At 42.6% G+C, this 17,732-nt stretch overlaps 2 protein-coding genes across 2 annotated transcripts in view; both read right to left on the minus strand.

Annotated features, from left to right (window-relative positions):
• The window catches only part of dnajb14 (DnaJ heat shock protein family (Hsp40) member B14), a 34,398-nt gene extending 26,561 nt beyond the window's left edge, over window positions 1-7,837 (minus strand). The window contains exon 1 of the mRNA XM_072256482.1: window positions 7,421-7,837. Coding sequence (XP_072112583.1) covers window positions 7,421-7,553 — 133 coding nt within the window. The 5' untranslated portion in view covers window positions 7,554-7,837. The remainder of the gene's footprint in view (window positions 1-7,420) is intronic.
• Window positions 7,838-14,533: 6,696 nt separating this feature from the next.
• On the minus strand, window positions 14,534-17,060 carry LOC140196072 (histone H2A.Z). The gene is made up of 5 exons (XM_072254781.1): window positions 16,953-17,060; window positions 16,740-16,817; window positions 16,433-16,546; window positions 15,347-15,476; window positions 14,534-15,006 (listed from the first exon to the last, which is right to left on the minus strand). The coding sequence occupies exons 1-5, from the start codon at window positions 16,953-16,955 to the stop codon at window positions 14,945-14,947; spliced, it is 387 nt and encodes a 128-aa protein (XP_072110882.1). The 5' UTR covers window positions 16,956-17,060; the 3' UTR covers window positions 14,534-14,944.
• Window positions 17,061-17,732: the final 672 nt, after the last annotated feature.

Here is a 17,732-nt window from a genome sequence, read left to right on the forward strand (position 1 = left end):
TTGCATTAACAACCAATACACCAAGCATGTGCTGATGCCGCCTGGCCACAGAATAGCAAAAATCCTCAAACAGGATCTCACTGGACTAGGTGAACCAAATGTCCTGCTTCTTTGCAGCATACCGACTATACAATATCAAAGCAACCCTTTGATAATCCAAACCAACACACAAAGGAGCTGGAGGAACACCATTCCAGGCAGCATGTCAAGCAGAAGGGTCTCGAAATGTCAACCGTCCATTTTCCTCCATAGATGCTGACTGACCAGACAAGTTCCTCCAACTCCTTTGGGTGTTGATCTGCATTTCCAGAATCTGCAGTTTCTTAATGTCACAGCTCTGTCACTCCCAATATATTACATTATTGGGACAAATACGTCAGTGTTACTAGGTATGAAGTCTAGTGCAGCCTTACAAGAATTTCCATTCAGCCTCATTGGTCCATGTCACTGTTCAATCAAATTTGTATATTGCCTTATGATACAAGAGGCCATTAGTCCAACCAGACTGATGCTGTTCTCACAGTAACCTTACTGACCCACTTACTTAACAGCAACTTTTTCTTTCCCAGGTGCTCAGTTTCCACCCCTCCTACTAGGGGTAACATACAATGACTAATCAACCACCCCATGTATCTTTGCCAGATGGGAGGAAACCAGAGGATCCAATCACACAAAGTTTGTGCAAACTCCACACAGGCAGTTTAGTTAATGTCCAACCATTTTTTGAGGGTTTCAGATCATCGTGCCTGCCTTTTCAGATTGTGGCAAAAGTTTTCAAAGATTTCAAAATTGTCTAACCAATACCTAATCAACCCCTTGCTGCTTAGTCATGGTAACGCACGATGAAAAAAAGCCTTCGGTCTAACTTGTCCGTGATGACCATCAAGATAGTTATATTTGCCTGCATTTGACCCTTTCCCTTCTAAATTCCTCTTATCTAAATGTCTTATTGTTCCAAGTCCTGTTTAAATTAAACTGCGTCAGTGCCTGACATCACTGGGCGATCAAGTTAATAAAGGCCACTGGACCCAAATGATCAAGTTCATGCCTCTACTCTCAAACTCCATTCATAAATCCTTGGTACTTCTGGTTTAGAGCTTTACTTTAAATTAAAAAAAATGTTTAAGCAATAAATCCAAATTAGGGTATTACTTCTAACCCTCAGCACCCTTACATATTTATGCAGGAGCTTCCTTGTAAAACATTAAATTGTACTAAGAGTCACAGAACAATATAGCATAGTGTAGAATGTCCTCCTGCTTCAAATTATCCACCATTGTCCCTGTACCAAAAAAGACCAAGGTAACATGTCTGAACGACTGGTGTCCTGTCACGCTCATCTCAATAACAAGCAAATGCTTTGAGAGGCTGATAGAATTACATCTGCAGCTTGCTACTACCCACACTGGACCCCCTACAATTCACTTACCGACACAACCGATCGACAGATGACGCAATAGCCACAGCTCTACACACTGTCCTCACACATCTGGAAAAGACGGATGCTGATGTGAGAATGCTGTTCTTGGACTACAGTTCAGCATTCAACTTGATAATTCCATCCAGGCTCAACAAGAAGCTCAGAAACCTCTGCCTTGATCCTGACTTGTGCAGCTGGATCCTGGGCTTTCTGACAGATCGCCTGCAGGTGGTAAGAGTTGGCTCCCTCACCTCTGCCCCTCTGACCCTCAACACAGGAGCCCCTCAGGACTGTGTCCTAAGTCCCCTCCTTTACTCCCTGTATATCCATGACTGTATCACCACCCACAGCTCAAATCTGCTAATTAAATTTGCTGATGACACTACATTGGCCTAATCTCAAACAATAAGGAGGTGGCCTACAGGGAAGAAGTTATTTCTCTGACACAGTGGTGTCAAGAAAACAACCTCTCCCTCAATGTCAAAAAAACAAAAGAGCTGGTTGTGGATTACAGGAGGAATGGAGACCCCTACTGACATCAATGGATCTGGGGTTGAGAGGTAAACAGCTTTAAGTTCCTCCGCATGCACATCACCAAGGACCTCACGTGGTCTGTACACACCAACTGGGTGGTGAAAAAGGCACAACAGTGCCTCTTTCACCTCAGACAATTGAGAAAGTTTGGTATGGGCGCCCAAGTCCTAAGAACTTCCTACAGGGTCACAAATGAGAGTATCCTGACTGGCTTTATCATTGCCTGGTATGGGAACTGTACCTCCTGCGGACAGTCCAGCGTATCTGTAGTTGTGAACTTCCCATGATTCAGGACATTTACAAAGACAGGTGTGAGAAAAGGGCCCAAAGGATCATATAGTCATAGTCATACTTTATTGATCCCAGGGGAAATTGGTTTTTGTTACAGTTGCACCATAAATAATAAATGGTAATAGAACCATAAATAGTTAAATAGTAATATGTAAATTATGCCAGTAAATTATGAAATAAGTCCAGGACCAGCCTATTGGCTCAGGGTGTCTGACAATCAAGGGAAGAGTTGTAAAGTTTGATGGCCACAGGCAGGAATGACTTTCTATGATGCTCTGTGTCGCATCTCGGTGGAATGAGTCTCTGGCTGAATGTACTCCTGTGCCCAACCAGTCCATTATGTAGTGGATGGGAGCCATTGACCAAGATGGCATGCAACTTGGACAGCATCTGTTGGACAGATTCTGTTGGTGTCTGCTACCCTCAGCCTGCTGCCTCAGCACACAACAGCAAACATGATAGCACTGGCTCGTAGAACATCCTCAGTATCGTCCGGCAGATGTTAAAGGATCTCAGTCTCCTCAGGAAATAGAGATGGCTCTGACCCTTCTTGTAGACAGCCTCAGCATTCTTTGACCAGTCCAGTTTATTGTCAATTCGTATTCCCAGATATTTGTAATCCTCCACCATGTCCACACTGACCCCCTGGATGGAAACAGGGATCATCAGTACCTTAGCTCTCCTCAGGTCTACCACCAGCTCCTTTGTCTTTTTCCACAATAAGCTGCAGATAATTCTGTTCACACTGGGGACCCGAGTCACCTCAACCATAATATATTGCAGCTGCTACCATCCAGGAAGCAGTACCGCAGCATAAAAGCCAGAACCAACAGGCTTCAGGACAGCTTTTACCACCAGGCCATCAGACTGATTAACTCATGCTGATTTGAGTGCATTTCTATGTTACATCAACTGTTCTATTTATTATAAATTACTATAATTGCACATTTAAACAGAGACGAAATGTAAAGAATTTTATTCCTCGTGTATGTGAAGGATGTAAGAAATAAAGTCAATTAAATTCAATTCAAATACAAGTCCAATGGCCCAACTGGTCCGTGTTGACCACAGTGTCTAAGCTATAGTCTCATTTGCCCTCATTTAGACCAAGTCCCTTTAAACCTTTCTATGCTTGTACTTGTCAAAAAGGTAATAATGATTAGTCTAATGCTTACATTGGAGCATTATCAAATAGAGCTTGACAGAGACTCAATCAAGATACTAAGTCAAGTGACCAAAGTCAGTCAGTGCAGAAGGTCTCATTTTTACAAAAGAAAAATTAAGGAGCAGCAAGAAACGTTTAAGGAGAAAACTACAGACCTTATACCCTTGAGGGTTGAAGGCAGGGATGGATTAAAGTCAAGGCCATCTTCTCTTAAAGCACAGGAAGAGGCCACTCAACCCAATGACTCTACGTGGGTTTCCAAAACAAACTCACCTAATCCATTCTCCCATTTTCTCTTGTAACCTATTCTCCCCACGCTCCCATTAACTTCTCCCAGACTGGAATCATACAGCACTTAACAAGCCCTTTGGCCAACTCATACATGCCAGTTCTACCACACATCTACACACTAGGGGCAATCCACAGCAAACTATGCATCACTGGGATGCAGGCGGAAACTCACGCAGTTACAGGGAGAACATGAAAACTCCACACAGACAGCACCACATGTCAGAGTCAAATTTGGGTCACTGGAACCATGAGGCAGCAGCTCTACCTGCTGGGCTGACAATCTGCTACGTTTGGTACGTAGCAAGTTACCTGGGAGGCTACTGAGGCAAGATGTCAAAATCTTGGAGGCATTAGGAAAAGAGGCATGGCTGGCCAAAGTTCAAAGTAAAAGTTATTATCAAAGTTCCTCCGTAATAGAATAATAACCATAACAGAATCAATGAAAGACTGCACCAACTTAGGCTTTGAAACCAGTGTGCAAAAGATAACAAACTCTACAAATACAAAAATAAAGAATTAATAGTAAAAAGTAAGTCAGCAATAAATATCAAGAACATGAGATGAAGAGTCCTTAAAAGTGAGTCCATAGGTGTGGGAACATTTCAATGACGGGAAAGTGAAGTTCAGTTAAGTTAACCCCTTTGATTCAAGAACTTGATGGTTGAGGGGTAATAACAGTTCCTGAACCTGGTGGTGAGAGTCCTGAGGCTCCTGTACCTGAGAAGACAGCATGACCTGAGTGTTGGGTGACCCTAATGATGGATGCAGTTCCTTGCAACAATGCTCCATGTAGATGTACACAATGGTGGAGTGAGCTTTATCCATGATGGACTGGGCCGTATCCATTACTTTTTGTAGGATTTTCCACTCAAGGGCATTGGAGTTTCCATACAAGGCTGTGTTGCAGCCAGTCAATGTACTCTCCATCACACATCTATAGAAGTTTGTCAAAGTTTTAGATGGCATGCTGAATCTTCACAAATTCCTATGGAAATAGAAGCAATGTTGTGCTATCTTTGTAATTATACTTAACGTGCTGGGCCCAGGACAAGGCCTCTGAATTGATAACACCGAGCAATTTAAAGTTGCTGACCCCCTCCACCCCTGATCCTCCGATGAGAACTGGCTCATGAAATTCTGATTTCCTCCTCCTGAAGTCAATAATCAGCTCCTTGGTCTTGCTGACACTGAGTGAGAGGTTATTGTTGTTATGGCACCACTCAGCCAGATTTTCAACCTTTCTCCTACAAGTGGATTTGTAACCACTTTTGATTCAGGAGTCAATGAAGTTTGGGCGTGTACAGGGATAAGAGGTTATGGGTGAAAAGGATACTGTATGAAAGGATATGGCAGCGAAATTCTGGATGAGCTCAGTTATGTGCAAGTAGAACCTGGGACCTATACACATGCACCAGAATACCAAATTCCAGAGAGGTAACAAAGGATCAAGCTAGTCAGTGGTGTAGTGGCATCAGCACTGGACTTCAAGGCGGATGGTCCTGAGTTTGAATCCAGCCGGGTCCCAAACTGGTTACTTATGTAACTTGCCACGAAAACGTCAATAAAAAAGCCAAGAAACCAAGAAGGCAAGTACCAGAAGAACCAGTAACCCAAGCTGGGACCACAGAAAACAAGACCCAACTAGGCTCAAAAACATTCTACTCCTCAAATGGTCCAAATAAAACCAGATAAAGAAGTCCCAAATTCCCCAACCCTCGAATTTGCATGGCTTTCATTATCTCGGTCCGTAGGAATAAAACAACCCGGGCCTGATCAATCCTGACTGGGTTGTCTAGGTGAGGGTGTCTAGTGATTAAATACAGGTTACATTAATGATGATGTGTCCCAGTGCACACCTGGTTAATTAAGCCATGTTGTTGGAGCAAGTTAATGAAAGGCATGGGCCAGATTAAAGTGGCTCCAAAACCCTAACCTTTACCTCCCGACCCTTCCCCCCCCAGCCCCACATAAACCCTAACCCTAACATCCAAGAGCCCACACATCCCAATTAACCTAGCCAAACCCCCACAAATGAGCTGACACCAGGTCCCATCCTCCCACGTCAATCCCCATGGGGAGGCCTGCATCTCCATCTCCTAACCCTACCCTAAACCCAACACCTACACCCCTCCTACAGACCCCCATACACGCTAACCCACACCTCAGCACTCATTTCCTACAATCTAACATGATATCCACATCAATTGTAAGTAGTAACCCCATCACCTTAGCATATTCAAAACCATAAACCTTAACATTTGTGCCAGGAGGAAGATCACAATAAAGGCAAGTGTTGGACCTGGTTAATGAAAGTGTGGCCCAAAGCAAAGTGGCAGGGTTGTGTGATACTGAATTTTGAGTGACAAGATCAAGATGCACAAAAGGGATGATCTTCCCACTGCCTGCATAATCACAAAAACCCCAACTACATTTATCCATAGGGTTGCCCTGAGTTGACGACTCAACAGCAACAAATGCCCAGAGTCTGCCAGTGCAACACAAGAACAGGCCCTTCACCCAAATATGACGCCAAATTACTCTAAATCTCTTCTGCCTATATATGACCCCTATCCCTCTATATTTGTGTCTACAATAGCCTCAAAACACCACTAATTTCAATTTTACATCCAGCCCAGCAGACCATTTCAGGCATCCACCACTTTGTAACAAAAACCTGCCCCCCCCCCAAATGCATGTCCACTAGTGTTGACATTTCTACTTTTTGAAAAAGGGCAGATAGTCAAAAATCAATCTATGCCTCGTAAACTTTGTCTTCAGTCTACAATTCCAGTTTGTCCAACTTCTCCTTATAACACATTGATTAAAAGGTTCTATGTGGTAATGATTCTTGCTGAACAGGACTGCGGGAGATTGGATCCAAAGATAAGATTGTTGCATTGCAAGTATCACCTTTTCAACACTTCAAGTAATTTATTCATTTTCAGGAAGGCATTTTTTAAGCTTTTCCGAATGCCACGTACATTGTTACTTGCTGAACCATTTCAGGAAAAAAATAAGAAATCAATCACGCAGGCGGGACTGGAGTCAAAAATAGACCTGACCAGGTAAGGGACGACCGTTTTCCTTCCCCGGATCGGATTGGTGAAGCAGAGAGTTTTTTTAAATAACAATTTAATTGCTTGTTCGAAATTGTTTCTGATGTTAGTCTCTCAAAAAGAAACAAACGTTGAAGCAAAATTTAAACCTGTCTCTGGACGTCTATTGCACTCCTCTGGATTTCACTGAGTATCTCCGATTTTCGAATCCGCATTTTATCGGGGTAAAAAAACTTCCATTTGCTGTGATATCACGTGGATTCTTCTGAATCGAAATCCAGCCGGGTTTTTTTTTATCATCTAAACTACACTCAACCCGACCAGTTAATTTGCAATATACCAGTCCACAAGCCTGTTCTCAGTTGCTATCGTCGATGTCCTAATTATTCTTTCCCAAAAAAAACACAAAATTTCGGAAGAGATGACGGTGCACAATCCAGGATCCTGGGCTTGATTGGCAGCCGTGCCGAACCCCGACACAAGGGACTGACTGACTGACAGCTGTACCGAACCCGAAGGGCCAGCACTGATTTACAGCTCCGTTCGGCCCAGATCCGCAAAACTGGAACCGGGGCTTGCCGTGGGACTCCAACACGAAAGAGCCTCGGCCTCTTTCTTCGAAGTACAACCGCGTTTTATTTTTCGTAAATTCTGCAAACTCACCTTTTGCCTCGGCAGATGGGTATAGCTTCTCCGCCTTGTTTAGGAACTTCAGTGCTTTGTCCTGGTCACCATCCTGCAGCACTTTACGGGCTATCCTCAAGCATTTCTCCGCTTCGTCTCTGTTTCCTTCCATCTTTTAAACCCCTGCGCCTCGCCCGGCGACTCAACCAGGAAATAAGCAGATTCCACACACGCACACAAGCCAGCAACGCACCATTAGATTGCAATCCGACTCAGCAGATCACCCCTGACAAAAGGCGTACCCGCTGCTGATATGTACTTGCTTCTCTGCTTTATTGTAAAAATGTTTTTAAAGCACTTGCTTTTGTTAGAGGCGAAATATAGGTTCCGAATCGTCGAGTAGTTGTCCTCTGGCCCGCAATCGCTGCACCAATGAGATCAGATTTACTAGTCCCCGCCTTATTAGTGTCTGGCTTGCGTGTTATTGATGTGAGCAAGATACTGTACTGTACTTTTCTCCTTGCCGGAACGACTGGCGCTGTTGCAATGGTGATTGGGAAATGTTCCTTTCTCAAGCTCAATCGTGAAACAGCTTCTCTTGTACTCTAGCTGATAAAAATAACCATACAAAATGTTGTTAAAAACTCAACGGGTAAGGCAACGTCGATGAAGTGGAGGTTAAAACGGTTCAAAACAGGTTTTAGGTTGTAAGTGTTGATCCCTTTTCCCAGTTAGAATGGAGGGTCTTCAATCTCATACTGATTCTCTCTGTACATATGCTACTAACGAGCAGAGCGTTTCCAGCATTTTGTTTTTACTTCATATTTCCAGAATCTACAATACTTACATTTTCACCTGAGGATGTCCAACATTATCCATTTCCACGCTCAAATCCACAGCATCTATACCTCCTTTTCGTATCGGCATAATCTCGACCCGTTAAATTCATCGTTACTATTCACCGAACTGCTGCAACTGGTGAAATTTACATTTGGAGACCAAAGCTCTTCCTTCATTGTGGATTATAGATGCTTTGGTGGTCCGCTGTGTTCCACCGAAGAGTGGAAAATAGCTATTCAGAATCACCATTCCAAGTTGTCTATTAATAGAATTACAGCAGGTTACATCTCTCCTCAGTTTGGGTATTGATAGTTTTGGACAAGAAAATCAGTGGTGTTGAAGACATAGATCAGATGGGAATAGAGCAGTAGCAGGTGAAATTTAATGTGTATGGGCTATTACGCTCTGAAAGTTCAAATGCTGATAGGACGTATATAATACATGGAATCGATCTCAGGAGCATTGATGTTCAGAGGTTTTGGGATACTTTCTTAAAGTGATACAGGTGGATAGGGTAGTTAAGTCATATGGTATAATTTGCTTGCTTTCATAGACGGAGAAATGAGCATGGAGTTGAATCTTGTTGAGAATGTAGAAAACTAGAGCCACACCTTAAAATGCGGTAACAACCAAGAGAGCATCACAGATTCACCAGTTTGGTGCCTGGAGAGCAGGGTAGTAATTCGAAGAAAGATTAGATTGATTTACATTGGAATGTGCATGACCTTTTACAGGTTTATATAGGTCAGCACAACATAGAGGGCTGAAGGACCTGTACTGTAGTATTCTAGTGTATAGGTTTGTAAACTGGAGGACTTGTAAATGACACATAGATCAGCAATAGTCTTTTTGGCCCAAGGCCAGGGAGTTTAGTACTAGAGGGAAGAGTTAATAAATTTAAAGAAAATTGAATGGAAAGGTACAGTGGTGAACCCTGTAGAATTCTCTTTCTACATAAATATGACCTGAAATGTGATCAAGTCTTCACACAAGACCTAGAACTAGAGAACCCACTTAAATAAACAGTTATTCATTAAGAATAATGATCCAATATTACATGTATTTGTTGCAAGTATGTGACCCTCTGGGGTAATGCCTTCTACAAAACCCATTTAGAGTCAGATGTTCCAATAAATGAGATGGGACTGGAGGTGTGGGTTGTAGAGGTGCCCTGCCCTATTAAAAAAAATGCAGTCAGATTACTGATAGAAACTACTCCTCAAGGAGGATCTGTTTATGCACATCATGCATCAAAACAACTTTGAGCATCTTAGAATTATAGCAATGCTTGAAGCTGGAGAAGGCTATAAAAACATTTCTAAAGATGTGTTCATCAGTCCACAGTAAGATGAATTGTCTACAAATAGAGGAAACTCAGTATGTTGCTACTGTCCCTAGGAGTGTGCATCCTGCAAAGATCACACCAACAGCACAACAGGCAATGCTGAACTAAGTGACAGTGATAACCCAGGGTACCAGCAAAAGACCTGCAGAAATCTTTCAAACTACCTAAAGTCTCTGCTCAGATGTTCATTATAAAAACACTGAACATGAATGTTTCATGAAGGGATACCATGGAGGAAACCACTGCCCTCCAAAAAAATAACACATTGGTGTTTGTCTCAAGTTTGCAGACCACCTGGATGCTCTACAATGCTTCTAAGACAACGTTCTGTGGACAAATGAGACAAAAATTGAACTTTTTGGCAGAAATGCACATTGCTATGTTTGAAGGAAAAAAAGAGCACCACACACCAACACCAAAGCCTCATCCCAACTGTGAAGAATGTTGGAACAAGCATCATGGTTTGGGGGCGCTTTGCTGCCTCAAGAGCTTGCAATCATTGAGGGAACAATGAATTTAAAAATTGTATCAAGACGTTTTATAGGAGAATGTTAGGGTACCTCTGTCACCTTAAATTTAATAGAAGTTAGATAATGCAACAAGACAATCATCCAAAAGACAAGTGAATCAACAACAATGGTTTAAAAAGAAAATTCATGTTTTGGAATTCCTCTCCTAAGTTACAGAGAAAGGTTGAACAAGTTAGGTCTTTATTCTTTGGAGTGTAGAAGGTTGAGGGGAGACTTGATAGAAGTATTTAAAATTATGAGGGGGATCGGTAGAGTTGACGGATAGGCTTTTTCCATTGAGAGTGGGGGAGATTCAAACAAGAGGATGACTTGGCAAAAGTTTAGGGGCAACACGAGGGGGAACTTTACTCAGAGTGGTAGCTGTGTGGAACAAGCTTCCAGCAGAAGTGGTTGAGGCAGGTTCAATGTTGTCATTTAAAGTTAAATTGGATAGATACATGGACAGGAAAGGAATGGAGGGTTATGGGCTGAGTGCAGGTTGCTGGGACTAGGTGAGAGTAAGAGTTTGGCACAGACTACAAGGGCTGAGATGGCCTGTTTCCATACTGTAATTGTTATATGGTTATATGGAATGATTTTAGTCAAAATCCAGGCCTTAAATTTTATAGAAATGTTGTGGAAGGACCTGAAGCATGCAGTTCATGCAAGGAAGCCCACCAACATACGAGTTGAAGCAGTTCTGTAAGCAATGGCCTAAAATTCATCCAAACCAATGTGCAGGCCTGACCAAGTTACCAGAAACACTTGGTTGAAGTATTGCTGTACAAGGGGGCCTCATCAGTTACTGAAAGCAAAGGTTCACATACTTTTTCCAACAAATACATGTAATATTGGATCATTTTTCTCAATAAAGTATGAAGATCTGGTCAGAATTTAAGTCATATTTAGGCAGAGGAAATTCTACAGGGTTCACAAATTTTCTAGCACCATTAAGTTTCTCATGCAGAGTGGCAGATATCTGTAACGAGGTGGCAGAGAAGTTAGTGGAGGCAGATAAAGTTTTTTTAAAATTTGAAACAAGGACTTGGGTAGATAGCAATAGCAGGGAACTGCAGACCTAAGGTAGCTAAATAGGATAGGTAGTGTGGTCTTCACAGAGAATAATATCAGACAACTACCTAGCATTTCCAAGTGTTATCTAAACCCAGTCCACATTCCTTCTCATCTTCTGCAGTATCAATGTCCATGCCTTAGAAGTTATAACGAACCAAAGTTCATCAACTGATTCCTGCAATGGCAGGACTTCCGTACAAGGTTAAGTTCACTAAGCTTGTATTCAGTCCTGGGAAGAAACTTATAAAACTCCTGATACGGAAGGACAAGCTGGTGATGCAGAAAATGTTAGGCTGGATGGGCAACAAGGAGTCCTTGTCTCAAGATGCAGGGCAAGGTATTTAAGATTGGGAAGTTTAAAAGAATGTGAACTTGTGATATTTTCTAACCCAGAGACAGTAATGTCATCTCTGACTACATTTAAGGGAATTGACAGATATACAAATGAAATACTATATTCTCACTGTCCATCCATGTATGATCATGCCAGAAAACCACTTGGTTCCACACCAGTTCTTAGCAGAGCAGTCAGTCAACTTTCCTGTAACCCTGAAACTCCCACACATGCCTATTTTTTGTTTGCTATTGATCTGAAGGGAAATCTATAGTGGCTAATTAACTGACTAGCACACTTTCAGAATGTGGTAAGAAATGTGGAGAATTGAGGAAACCCAAATGACTAGTGATAGCATGCAAAGTCCTGTAATAATAATGAGACAGGATTGACTAATGATACAGCAGGCTTGAGGACAGAATCGTCTATTCACCCTTTCAAGCCTGATGCATTTAACAAAATTATACCTTATTTCAGCACTTATCATCTATTCCGTAATTGATCACTTTGTAAACGTACTCAGCTAGCCTTCCACAGACCACTTGGTTAGAAAAATTCCCCAAGACACTCTGCCCATTGAGAAAATTCTCTCATAGCTCTATCCTGAATGGATGACTTCTGGGTCTATACAAACACTATCCCCACATTCATCCTTGAAAACCCTGTATGAATTTTGTACATTTCAGTGAGGTTACTTCTAACATGCCAAGTTTTTTTTGTGTTAAACAAAAAGAACATCTCAGGAATCAACAAGAACCTTTATTGCACACTCTATTGCAAATTTATCTTTGCTACATAGACTATCCCATCAATATTCTAATCAAGATTTTTTGAAATTTGGTCTCACCAGGGCCCCATCTAGCAATAAAAATCATGTATTATTTGCCTCACAAATGTTTCAATTCTGTCCTTCCAGGAACAACCTTTGTATTTTAAAACTTGTAGATTTTGCACTTGTGTTATTTTATTAACCCCATTTCCCAAATTAACTAGTCATATTCAAACATACCTTAGTAGAAGCATAGCAGCACATCCAAGGACTGCATTGGTTGTTAATGCAAATGACACATTTTACTTTTCATGTACTTAAAAGCTAATCATTTATCTACACACCATAGAAACCACACGCTGGTTATATTGTAGACAAAGTACCAGCTAGTCAAAGCAAGTCATGAAATAAGACCTCTACTCAGTAGATCTTAGTGAAGTTAAATTCTCACTACTAGCCATTAGAGAGGAAAATTGATATCTGTACTGAGCTCAATTATTGGAAATACAGGAAACACTTAATTCCTTGTAGTAGCCTCCTGGCCAATTTTTCAGTTCATTCTTCTCCACTTCCCCAGGACCCAAAATATTTGAGTTTGACTGAAACGTTAGTTCACCTTTTTGGATGGCATGGTAGCAGTGGTTTAGTTCCAGCAAACTGGGTTCAATTCTGACCACTACAGGCAAGAGATGGTGGTCTCCCATGACTGCATAGGTTTCCTCTGGGTACTCCAGTTTCCTCCCAGCCCAGACTAACCAGTTGGCAGGTTAACTGGTCATTATAAATTGTCTTGTGATTAGGCTAGAATCAAAGCAGGACTGGGCACAGCTCACTGTTTTCAATCATTGACAATCTGAAAGCAACATGCAATTTCTAGATTACAAAATTCATTTTTGAAAGATGACCTTCACCAGTCTGAATACAATGTGATTCTATAAAATTCATTAAGTGCAGAAATATATTAGCAGATCCTTTTGGTGATGGTTTACACATACACACAAACACCAGTTAAAGCTCACCCCTGGAGCATAGAATGCTTACAGGAAGTGAGAGTAAAAAATTCTTCATAAATGTACTGCATGAAATGGACGAGACAGATCCTCATGACATTCAAGTATCTTACAAGTACTTGAATCACCAAAGCACAAGGCTACAGGCCTAATAAAGGTGAACAGTTTAGATGGGGCAATGGTCAACTGCTTGTGCTGGTGACTGCAAACAAAATTAAGTTTCAAAAAAACAATACTTCAACTCCATTCAGGCTCAATGTACATTAAGATGCAGCTATTCCAAACACTGAAGTTATGCCCAAATGTCAGAAATTCAGATGTCATAGCTAGCATTGCTGTACCAGAACCAAAGGGCTTTCTACAAAAACCATCTGGTTGAGGAAAAGCAGATTCACTATGTCTCCACTCAGTGCTGCTGTAAAATTAAATGTTCAAGCCTGGGTTCCTTAGCCTGAAAGCACCAATGCAGGACAATTACACAGAACTAACCACATACCACAACCAATTTTTTGAACATCCCAATAACCCTTACTGCCAATTTAACTTTTTGCTTTGATTATACAAAAGGCCAGAACTCCCAAGTCACCATACTAGACCAAACACCTGTTTTAAAATGCAACTTAAATGGGTGAGTGATTAAACACTGGCACCAGAATTATCACTAGGTGCAGGACCATCTTATTCAGATCTGTGGCAACCAATACAGACAAAGCCAAATCCCACCTTCAGGTCATTTTCTGAATGCATACATTAAAACGGCATCCCATCTAGGCGCAAGTGCCAGTTTCCGATTACCGTTTCCCTTTTCAGACAAGGAATGTAACCCCAGCCCGTTTTTCCCTTGGCCAAATAATAGCTCAATCTGCAAGCCAGTGTTTGCAGTACCGAAGTGGAGAGAAGTGTCAGCTGTGGTCCAACTTCAAATTCAGACAGCTTTCTGCTCTTGGATCCTTTAGCTACGTTACTGACACTTACCTCCAGTCTCTTGATTATCCTGTCAATTTAGGTTCCTTCATCTTGTGTAAAGGACAACTCAATCAATCTGTTAAAGTCAAGACGAACAGGTATTGCAGAATTTCATCATTAACCTAGAAACAGAATCCAAATCCTGCAACAGGAAGTGCTATTGATAGTCCCTTCAGTACAGGCTGAAGTGCTTCTTGATGGCCCATTAACTGTAAAACTAGTTAGCTAATGGCACTCAATGTTGTCAATTACAGCAATAGTACAATTCCTGCTCAAGGCAACTACTTCCAAACAGATTACAGACAGATGTTTTTGAATGCATTTTATTGAAAACTTCACCCAAAGGAGACAGTCAGACAACCCATTCAGATTCCATTTCACTCCAAAAATAAAGTTATACAAGCAATAAGCTCTTCCTGCATTTAAAACATTGCATTAGGGCCTCATTAAAAAGGCAGGAGCCAGAGAACATCTCCAGCTCACTCAGTTCCACCAGTCAAGACTTTGCTTCCCAATACCATTGCACAGGGAACTATTACTTTTAGCTTTATTTTAAAATGACCCCTCCCCCCATATATGGAGATAAAAAGATTTTTCTAATCACATTTCAGAAGTCCAGTGTCTGTTCAGCCAGATCCTCCAAAATTTCTACAGCTGATTAAACAAAAATGGAGTCCTGAGATAATGAGCTAAAAAATAAAAATGACATTTAATCCTCAAACAGTCTTCTGCTGTCCCTTCTTGCCAATTAGAGATTTGTGGATGTGTGGAATGACACCTAAAAAAAAACAAAGTCATTAGGCACCAATACCAAACCCACTGCATGAGTAGAACATGTAACCAGCAAGCAATTTGTTACATCCACAACTCCTTCAAAACAGTATGTTTAGCCCCATTCCCAATTTCCCCCAAACCCCATAAATTTGGCCTCATCTACCTATCCCATTCACCCTTTGAAAGTCTGAGCTTCCACTATGCATACTGGAGCATGCAGATTAGTTTCTCCCCCCCAAAACAAACGTAGAATTGAGCTGTAGGTGCTGCTACAGAAGTCAACCTTGTACAACAAATCCACTTCTGCAATTTTGGCCGTATGTAGCTAAACACAGTGTACTTACCACCCCCTGCAATGGTGGCCTTGATTAAAGAATCCAACTCTTCATCACCACGGATAGCAAGCTGCAAGTGACGAGGGGTAATACGCTTCACCTTTAAATCTTTGGACGCATTTCCTGCAAGCTCCAGCACCTGGGGGAATATGGGCAAATTAAACATGGGCAGATAATACAGCTCCACCTCCCACCCCTAAAGCCTAGCAAGTCATAACCAGGTATCATGAAGAGCCAGCACTGCAAATACACAAGCTAATACAAGGATTGGGACATGAAACTTCAAAACACTGATTAGTCCACACTTTGTCAGGTGGAGGCAATTCACCAGGATGTTGCCTGGATTGAAGTTCTTTATTATGGGTAAAGACTGGGTTTGATATCCCTGGAGCAAAGGAAGTCCAGGGAAATATAGAGAATAAAAGCATAAGCATAGATTAGAGCCTAGGCATATCAAAAACGGTATAGGATTAAAGTGACAGTAAGGGGAGAAGTTTTATTATAGACAGGCATTAATAAATGGAATGCACTGCCAGGTGGGGGAACCATATTCACTATATATTCAGCAACTTCCCTACATCAGATTTCTGAGTGCTTCATTTTATTATTTAATGCAATTCCTTTACCACAGGATTTTTGTAATCAACTTATTGCACTGTGCTACCACTGCAAAACAACAGTTTTCACATCACCCCACTCAGTGATGGCAGGCCGGATACAAACAAGATATACAGTATATTCGACCCAATGCAGGCAAATACAATCGATGCTCTCAACCTAAAACACCTGCCATACTTATACCTCCACAACGCGGAGCTCCTCCAGCATTAATTTACTAAAGCCTAGATCGCCATAAGGGTTAGGATAGAGCTGGGCTAGAAAACCATTCAGCTCCTCAAACTTGATCTGTCCCGGGCCTCAACTACTCCAATTGCTAAAACTACCCACCAAATATCGACCCATCTCCCCACGGGCCGAGGATGTCTCCTCAATCCCGGAAGACTACAATCCTACTCATGGAGAAGCTCACACCGACCGAGTTCCCTCACACCGGTCTGCGCCGGCTGCCTAATACCATCCCCATCCCCCTCTTACCTCGGCGGTCAGGTACTCCAGAATAGCCGCGCTGTAAACCGCCGCCGTAGCGCCCACTCGGCCGTGACTCGTCGTCCTCGACTTCAGATGCCGGTGGATGCGACCTACCGGAAACTGCCGTGGAAGGAGAAACAGCAGATTTACTCGCCCGTGCCGCGCACCCGCTCTCCCCTCCCCCCTCCCCCACACGGCCGCCGTGTTTTTTTTCGGTTTAATTGTTTGGTGGGCGGTACCCGCCCGCGCGCCCGCCAGCAGCCCGCGGCTCGAGCCAAGATCACGGGGTCAGCGCGCAGCGCCCGGCACTGACCTGCAACCCGGCTCGCTGTGAGCGGGAAACCGCTTTGGTTTTCGCCTTGCCAGAATCTTTACCCGCTTTTCCGCCAGCCTGCCAAGGAAGGAAAGAGGAAAAAAATGGTTATAAAGGTAGCTAATAGTAAACGTGAGGAAAGGAAAAATACGCGGAGGAATTTTCCTGTGGGAGCGGTTTATGCAGGTGGGCCTGCGGCCTTGTGGCGCTCACCATTGCCGCCGCGTGTCAACAGTACCCAGCCGTTTTTTTTAAACGCTCTGCGCTCCCGCCTCTGCGTTGGCCGTCTTATTTATAGTCAGCTCGACTGACATCCGGGCTAGTGGAATCAGGACTAACAACCAATGAATGGCTGCGCAGTTTTCGGGGATGAGCCAATCGGAAGCGACGGAGCCAGCGGTTGGGGCGGGACAATGCGGCGTGCGCGGGACTGGAGCTGGGGGAGGGGGGGAAGGGGGAAGGAATGTGCGCGCGCGCGTTCGCGAGGTCGCATGGCGCGGCCCCGAAGAGTGCACGTGGCGATGCGCGCCAAACCTGCAAGTGAAAACTCTAAAAAGACACTGAATTTTAATACAATTGGGGCTGTACAGTATGCATGCAAGTACGTTCCTTCTCACATAGAAGTGCGCGTCTTAATTGCAAAGAGTCAAATTACGTGGGAATGGTGGGATAACTTGAAATGAAAAATTAAAATGTGAAGGAAAAGGGGGAAATAATTTACAAAATATAGCCTGCACTAAATATATAGAGAAGGACAAGAACATAAAATACATTGCTAAAAATTTATGCGTTGAAAATCTTGTGAGAAAGAGCATTCTCCGGGATCGGTGCAGGGAAGCAAACTGGGTTAAAGATATAGAAAGAAAGACTTGCATTTCTTTTGCATCCGTAACTATTTCAGTGTACAGCTGACGCGTGATTTACACAGTAGCCAGGTACTTTCTAGAGAGTAATCGTGTTTATAATGAAGGGCATACGGCAGATTATGCATAA

This window comes from Mobula birostris, chromosome 4 (assembly GCF_030028105.1).
Source record: "Mobula birostris isolate sMobBir1 chromosome 4, sMobBir1.hap1, whole genome shotgun sequence".
In the NCBI taxonomy this organism is placed as follows: Eukaryota; Metazoa; Chordata; class Chondrichthyes; order Myliobatiformes; family Myliobatidae; genus Mobula; species Mobula birostris.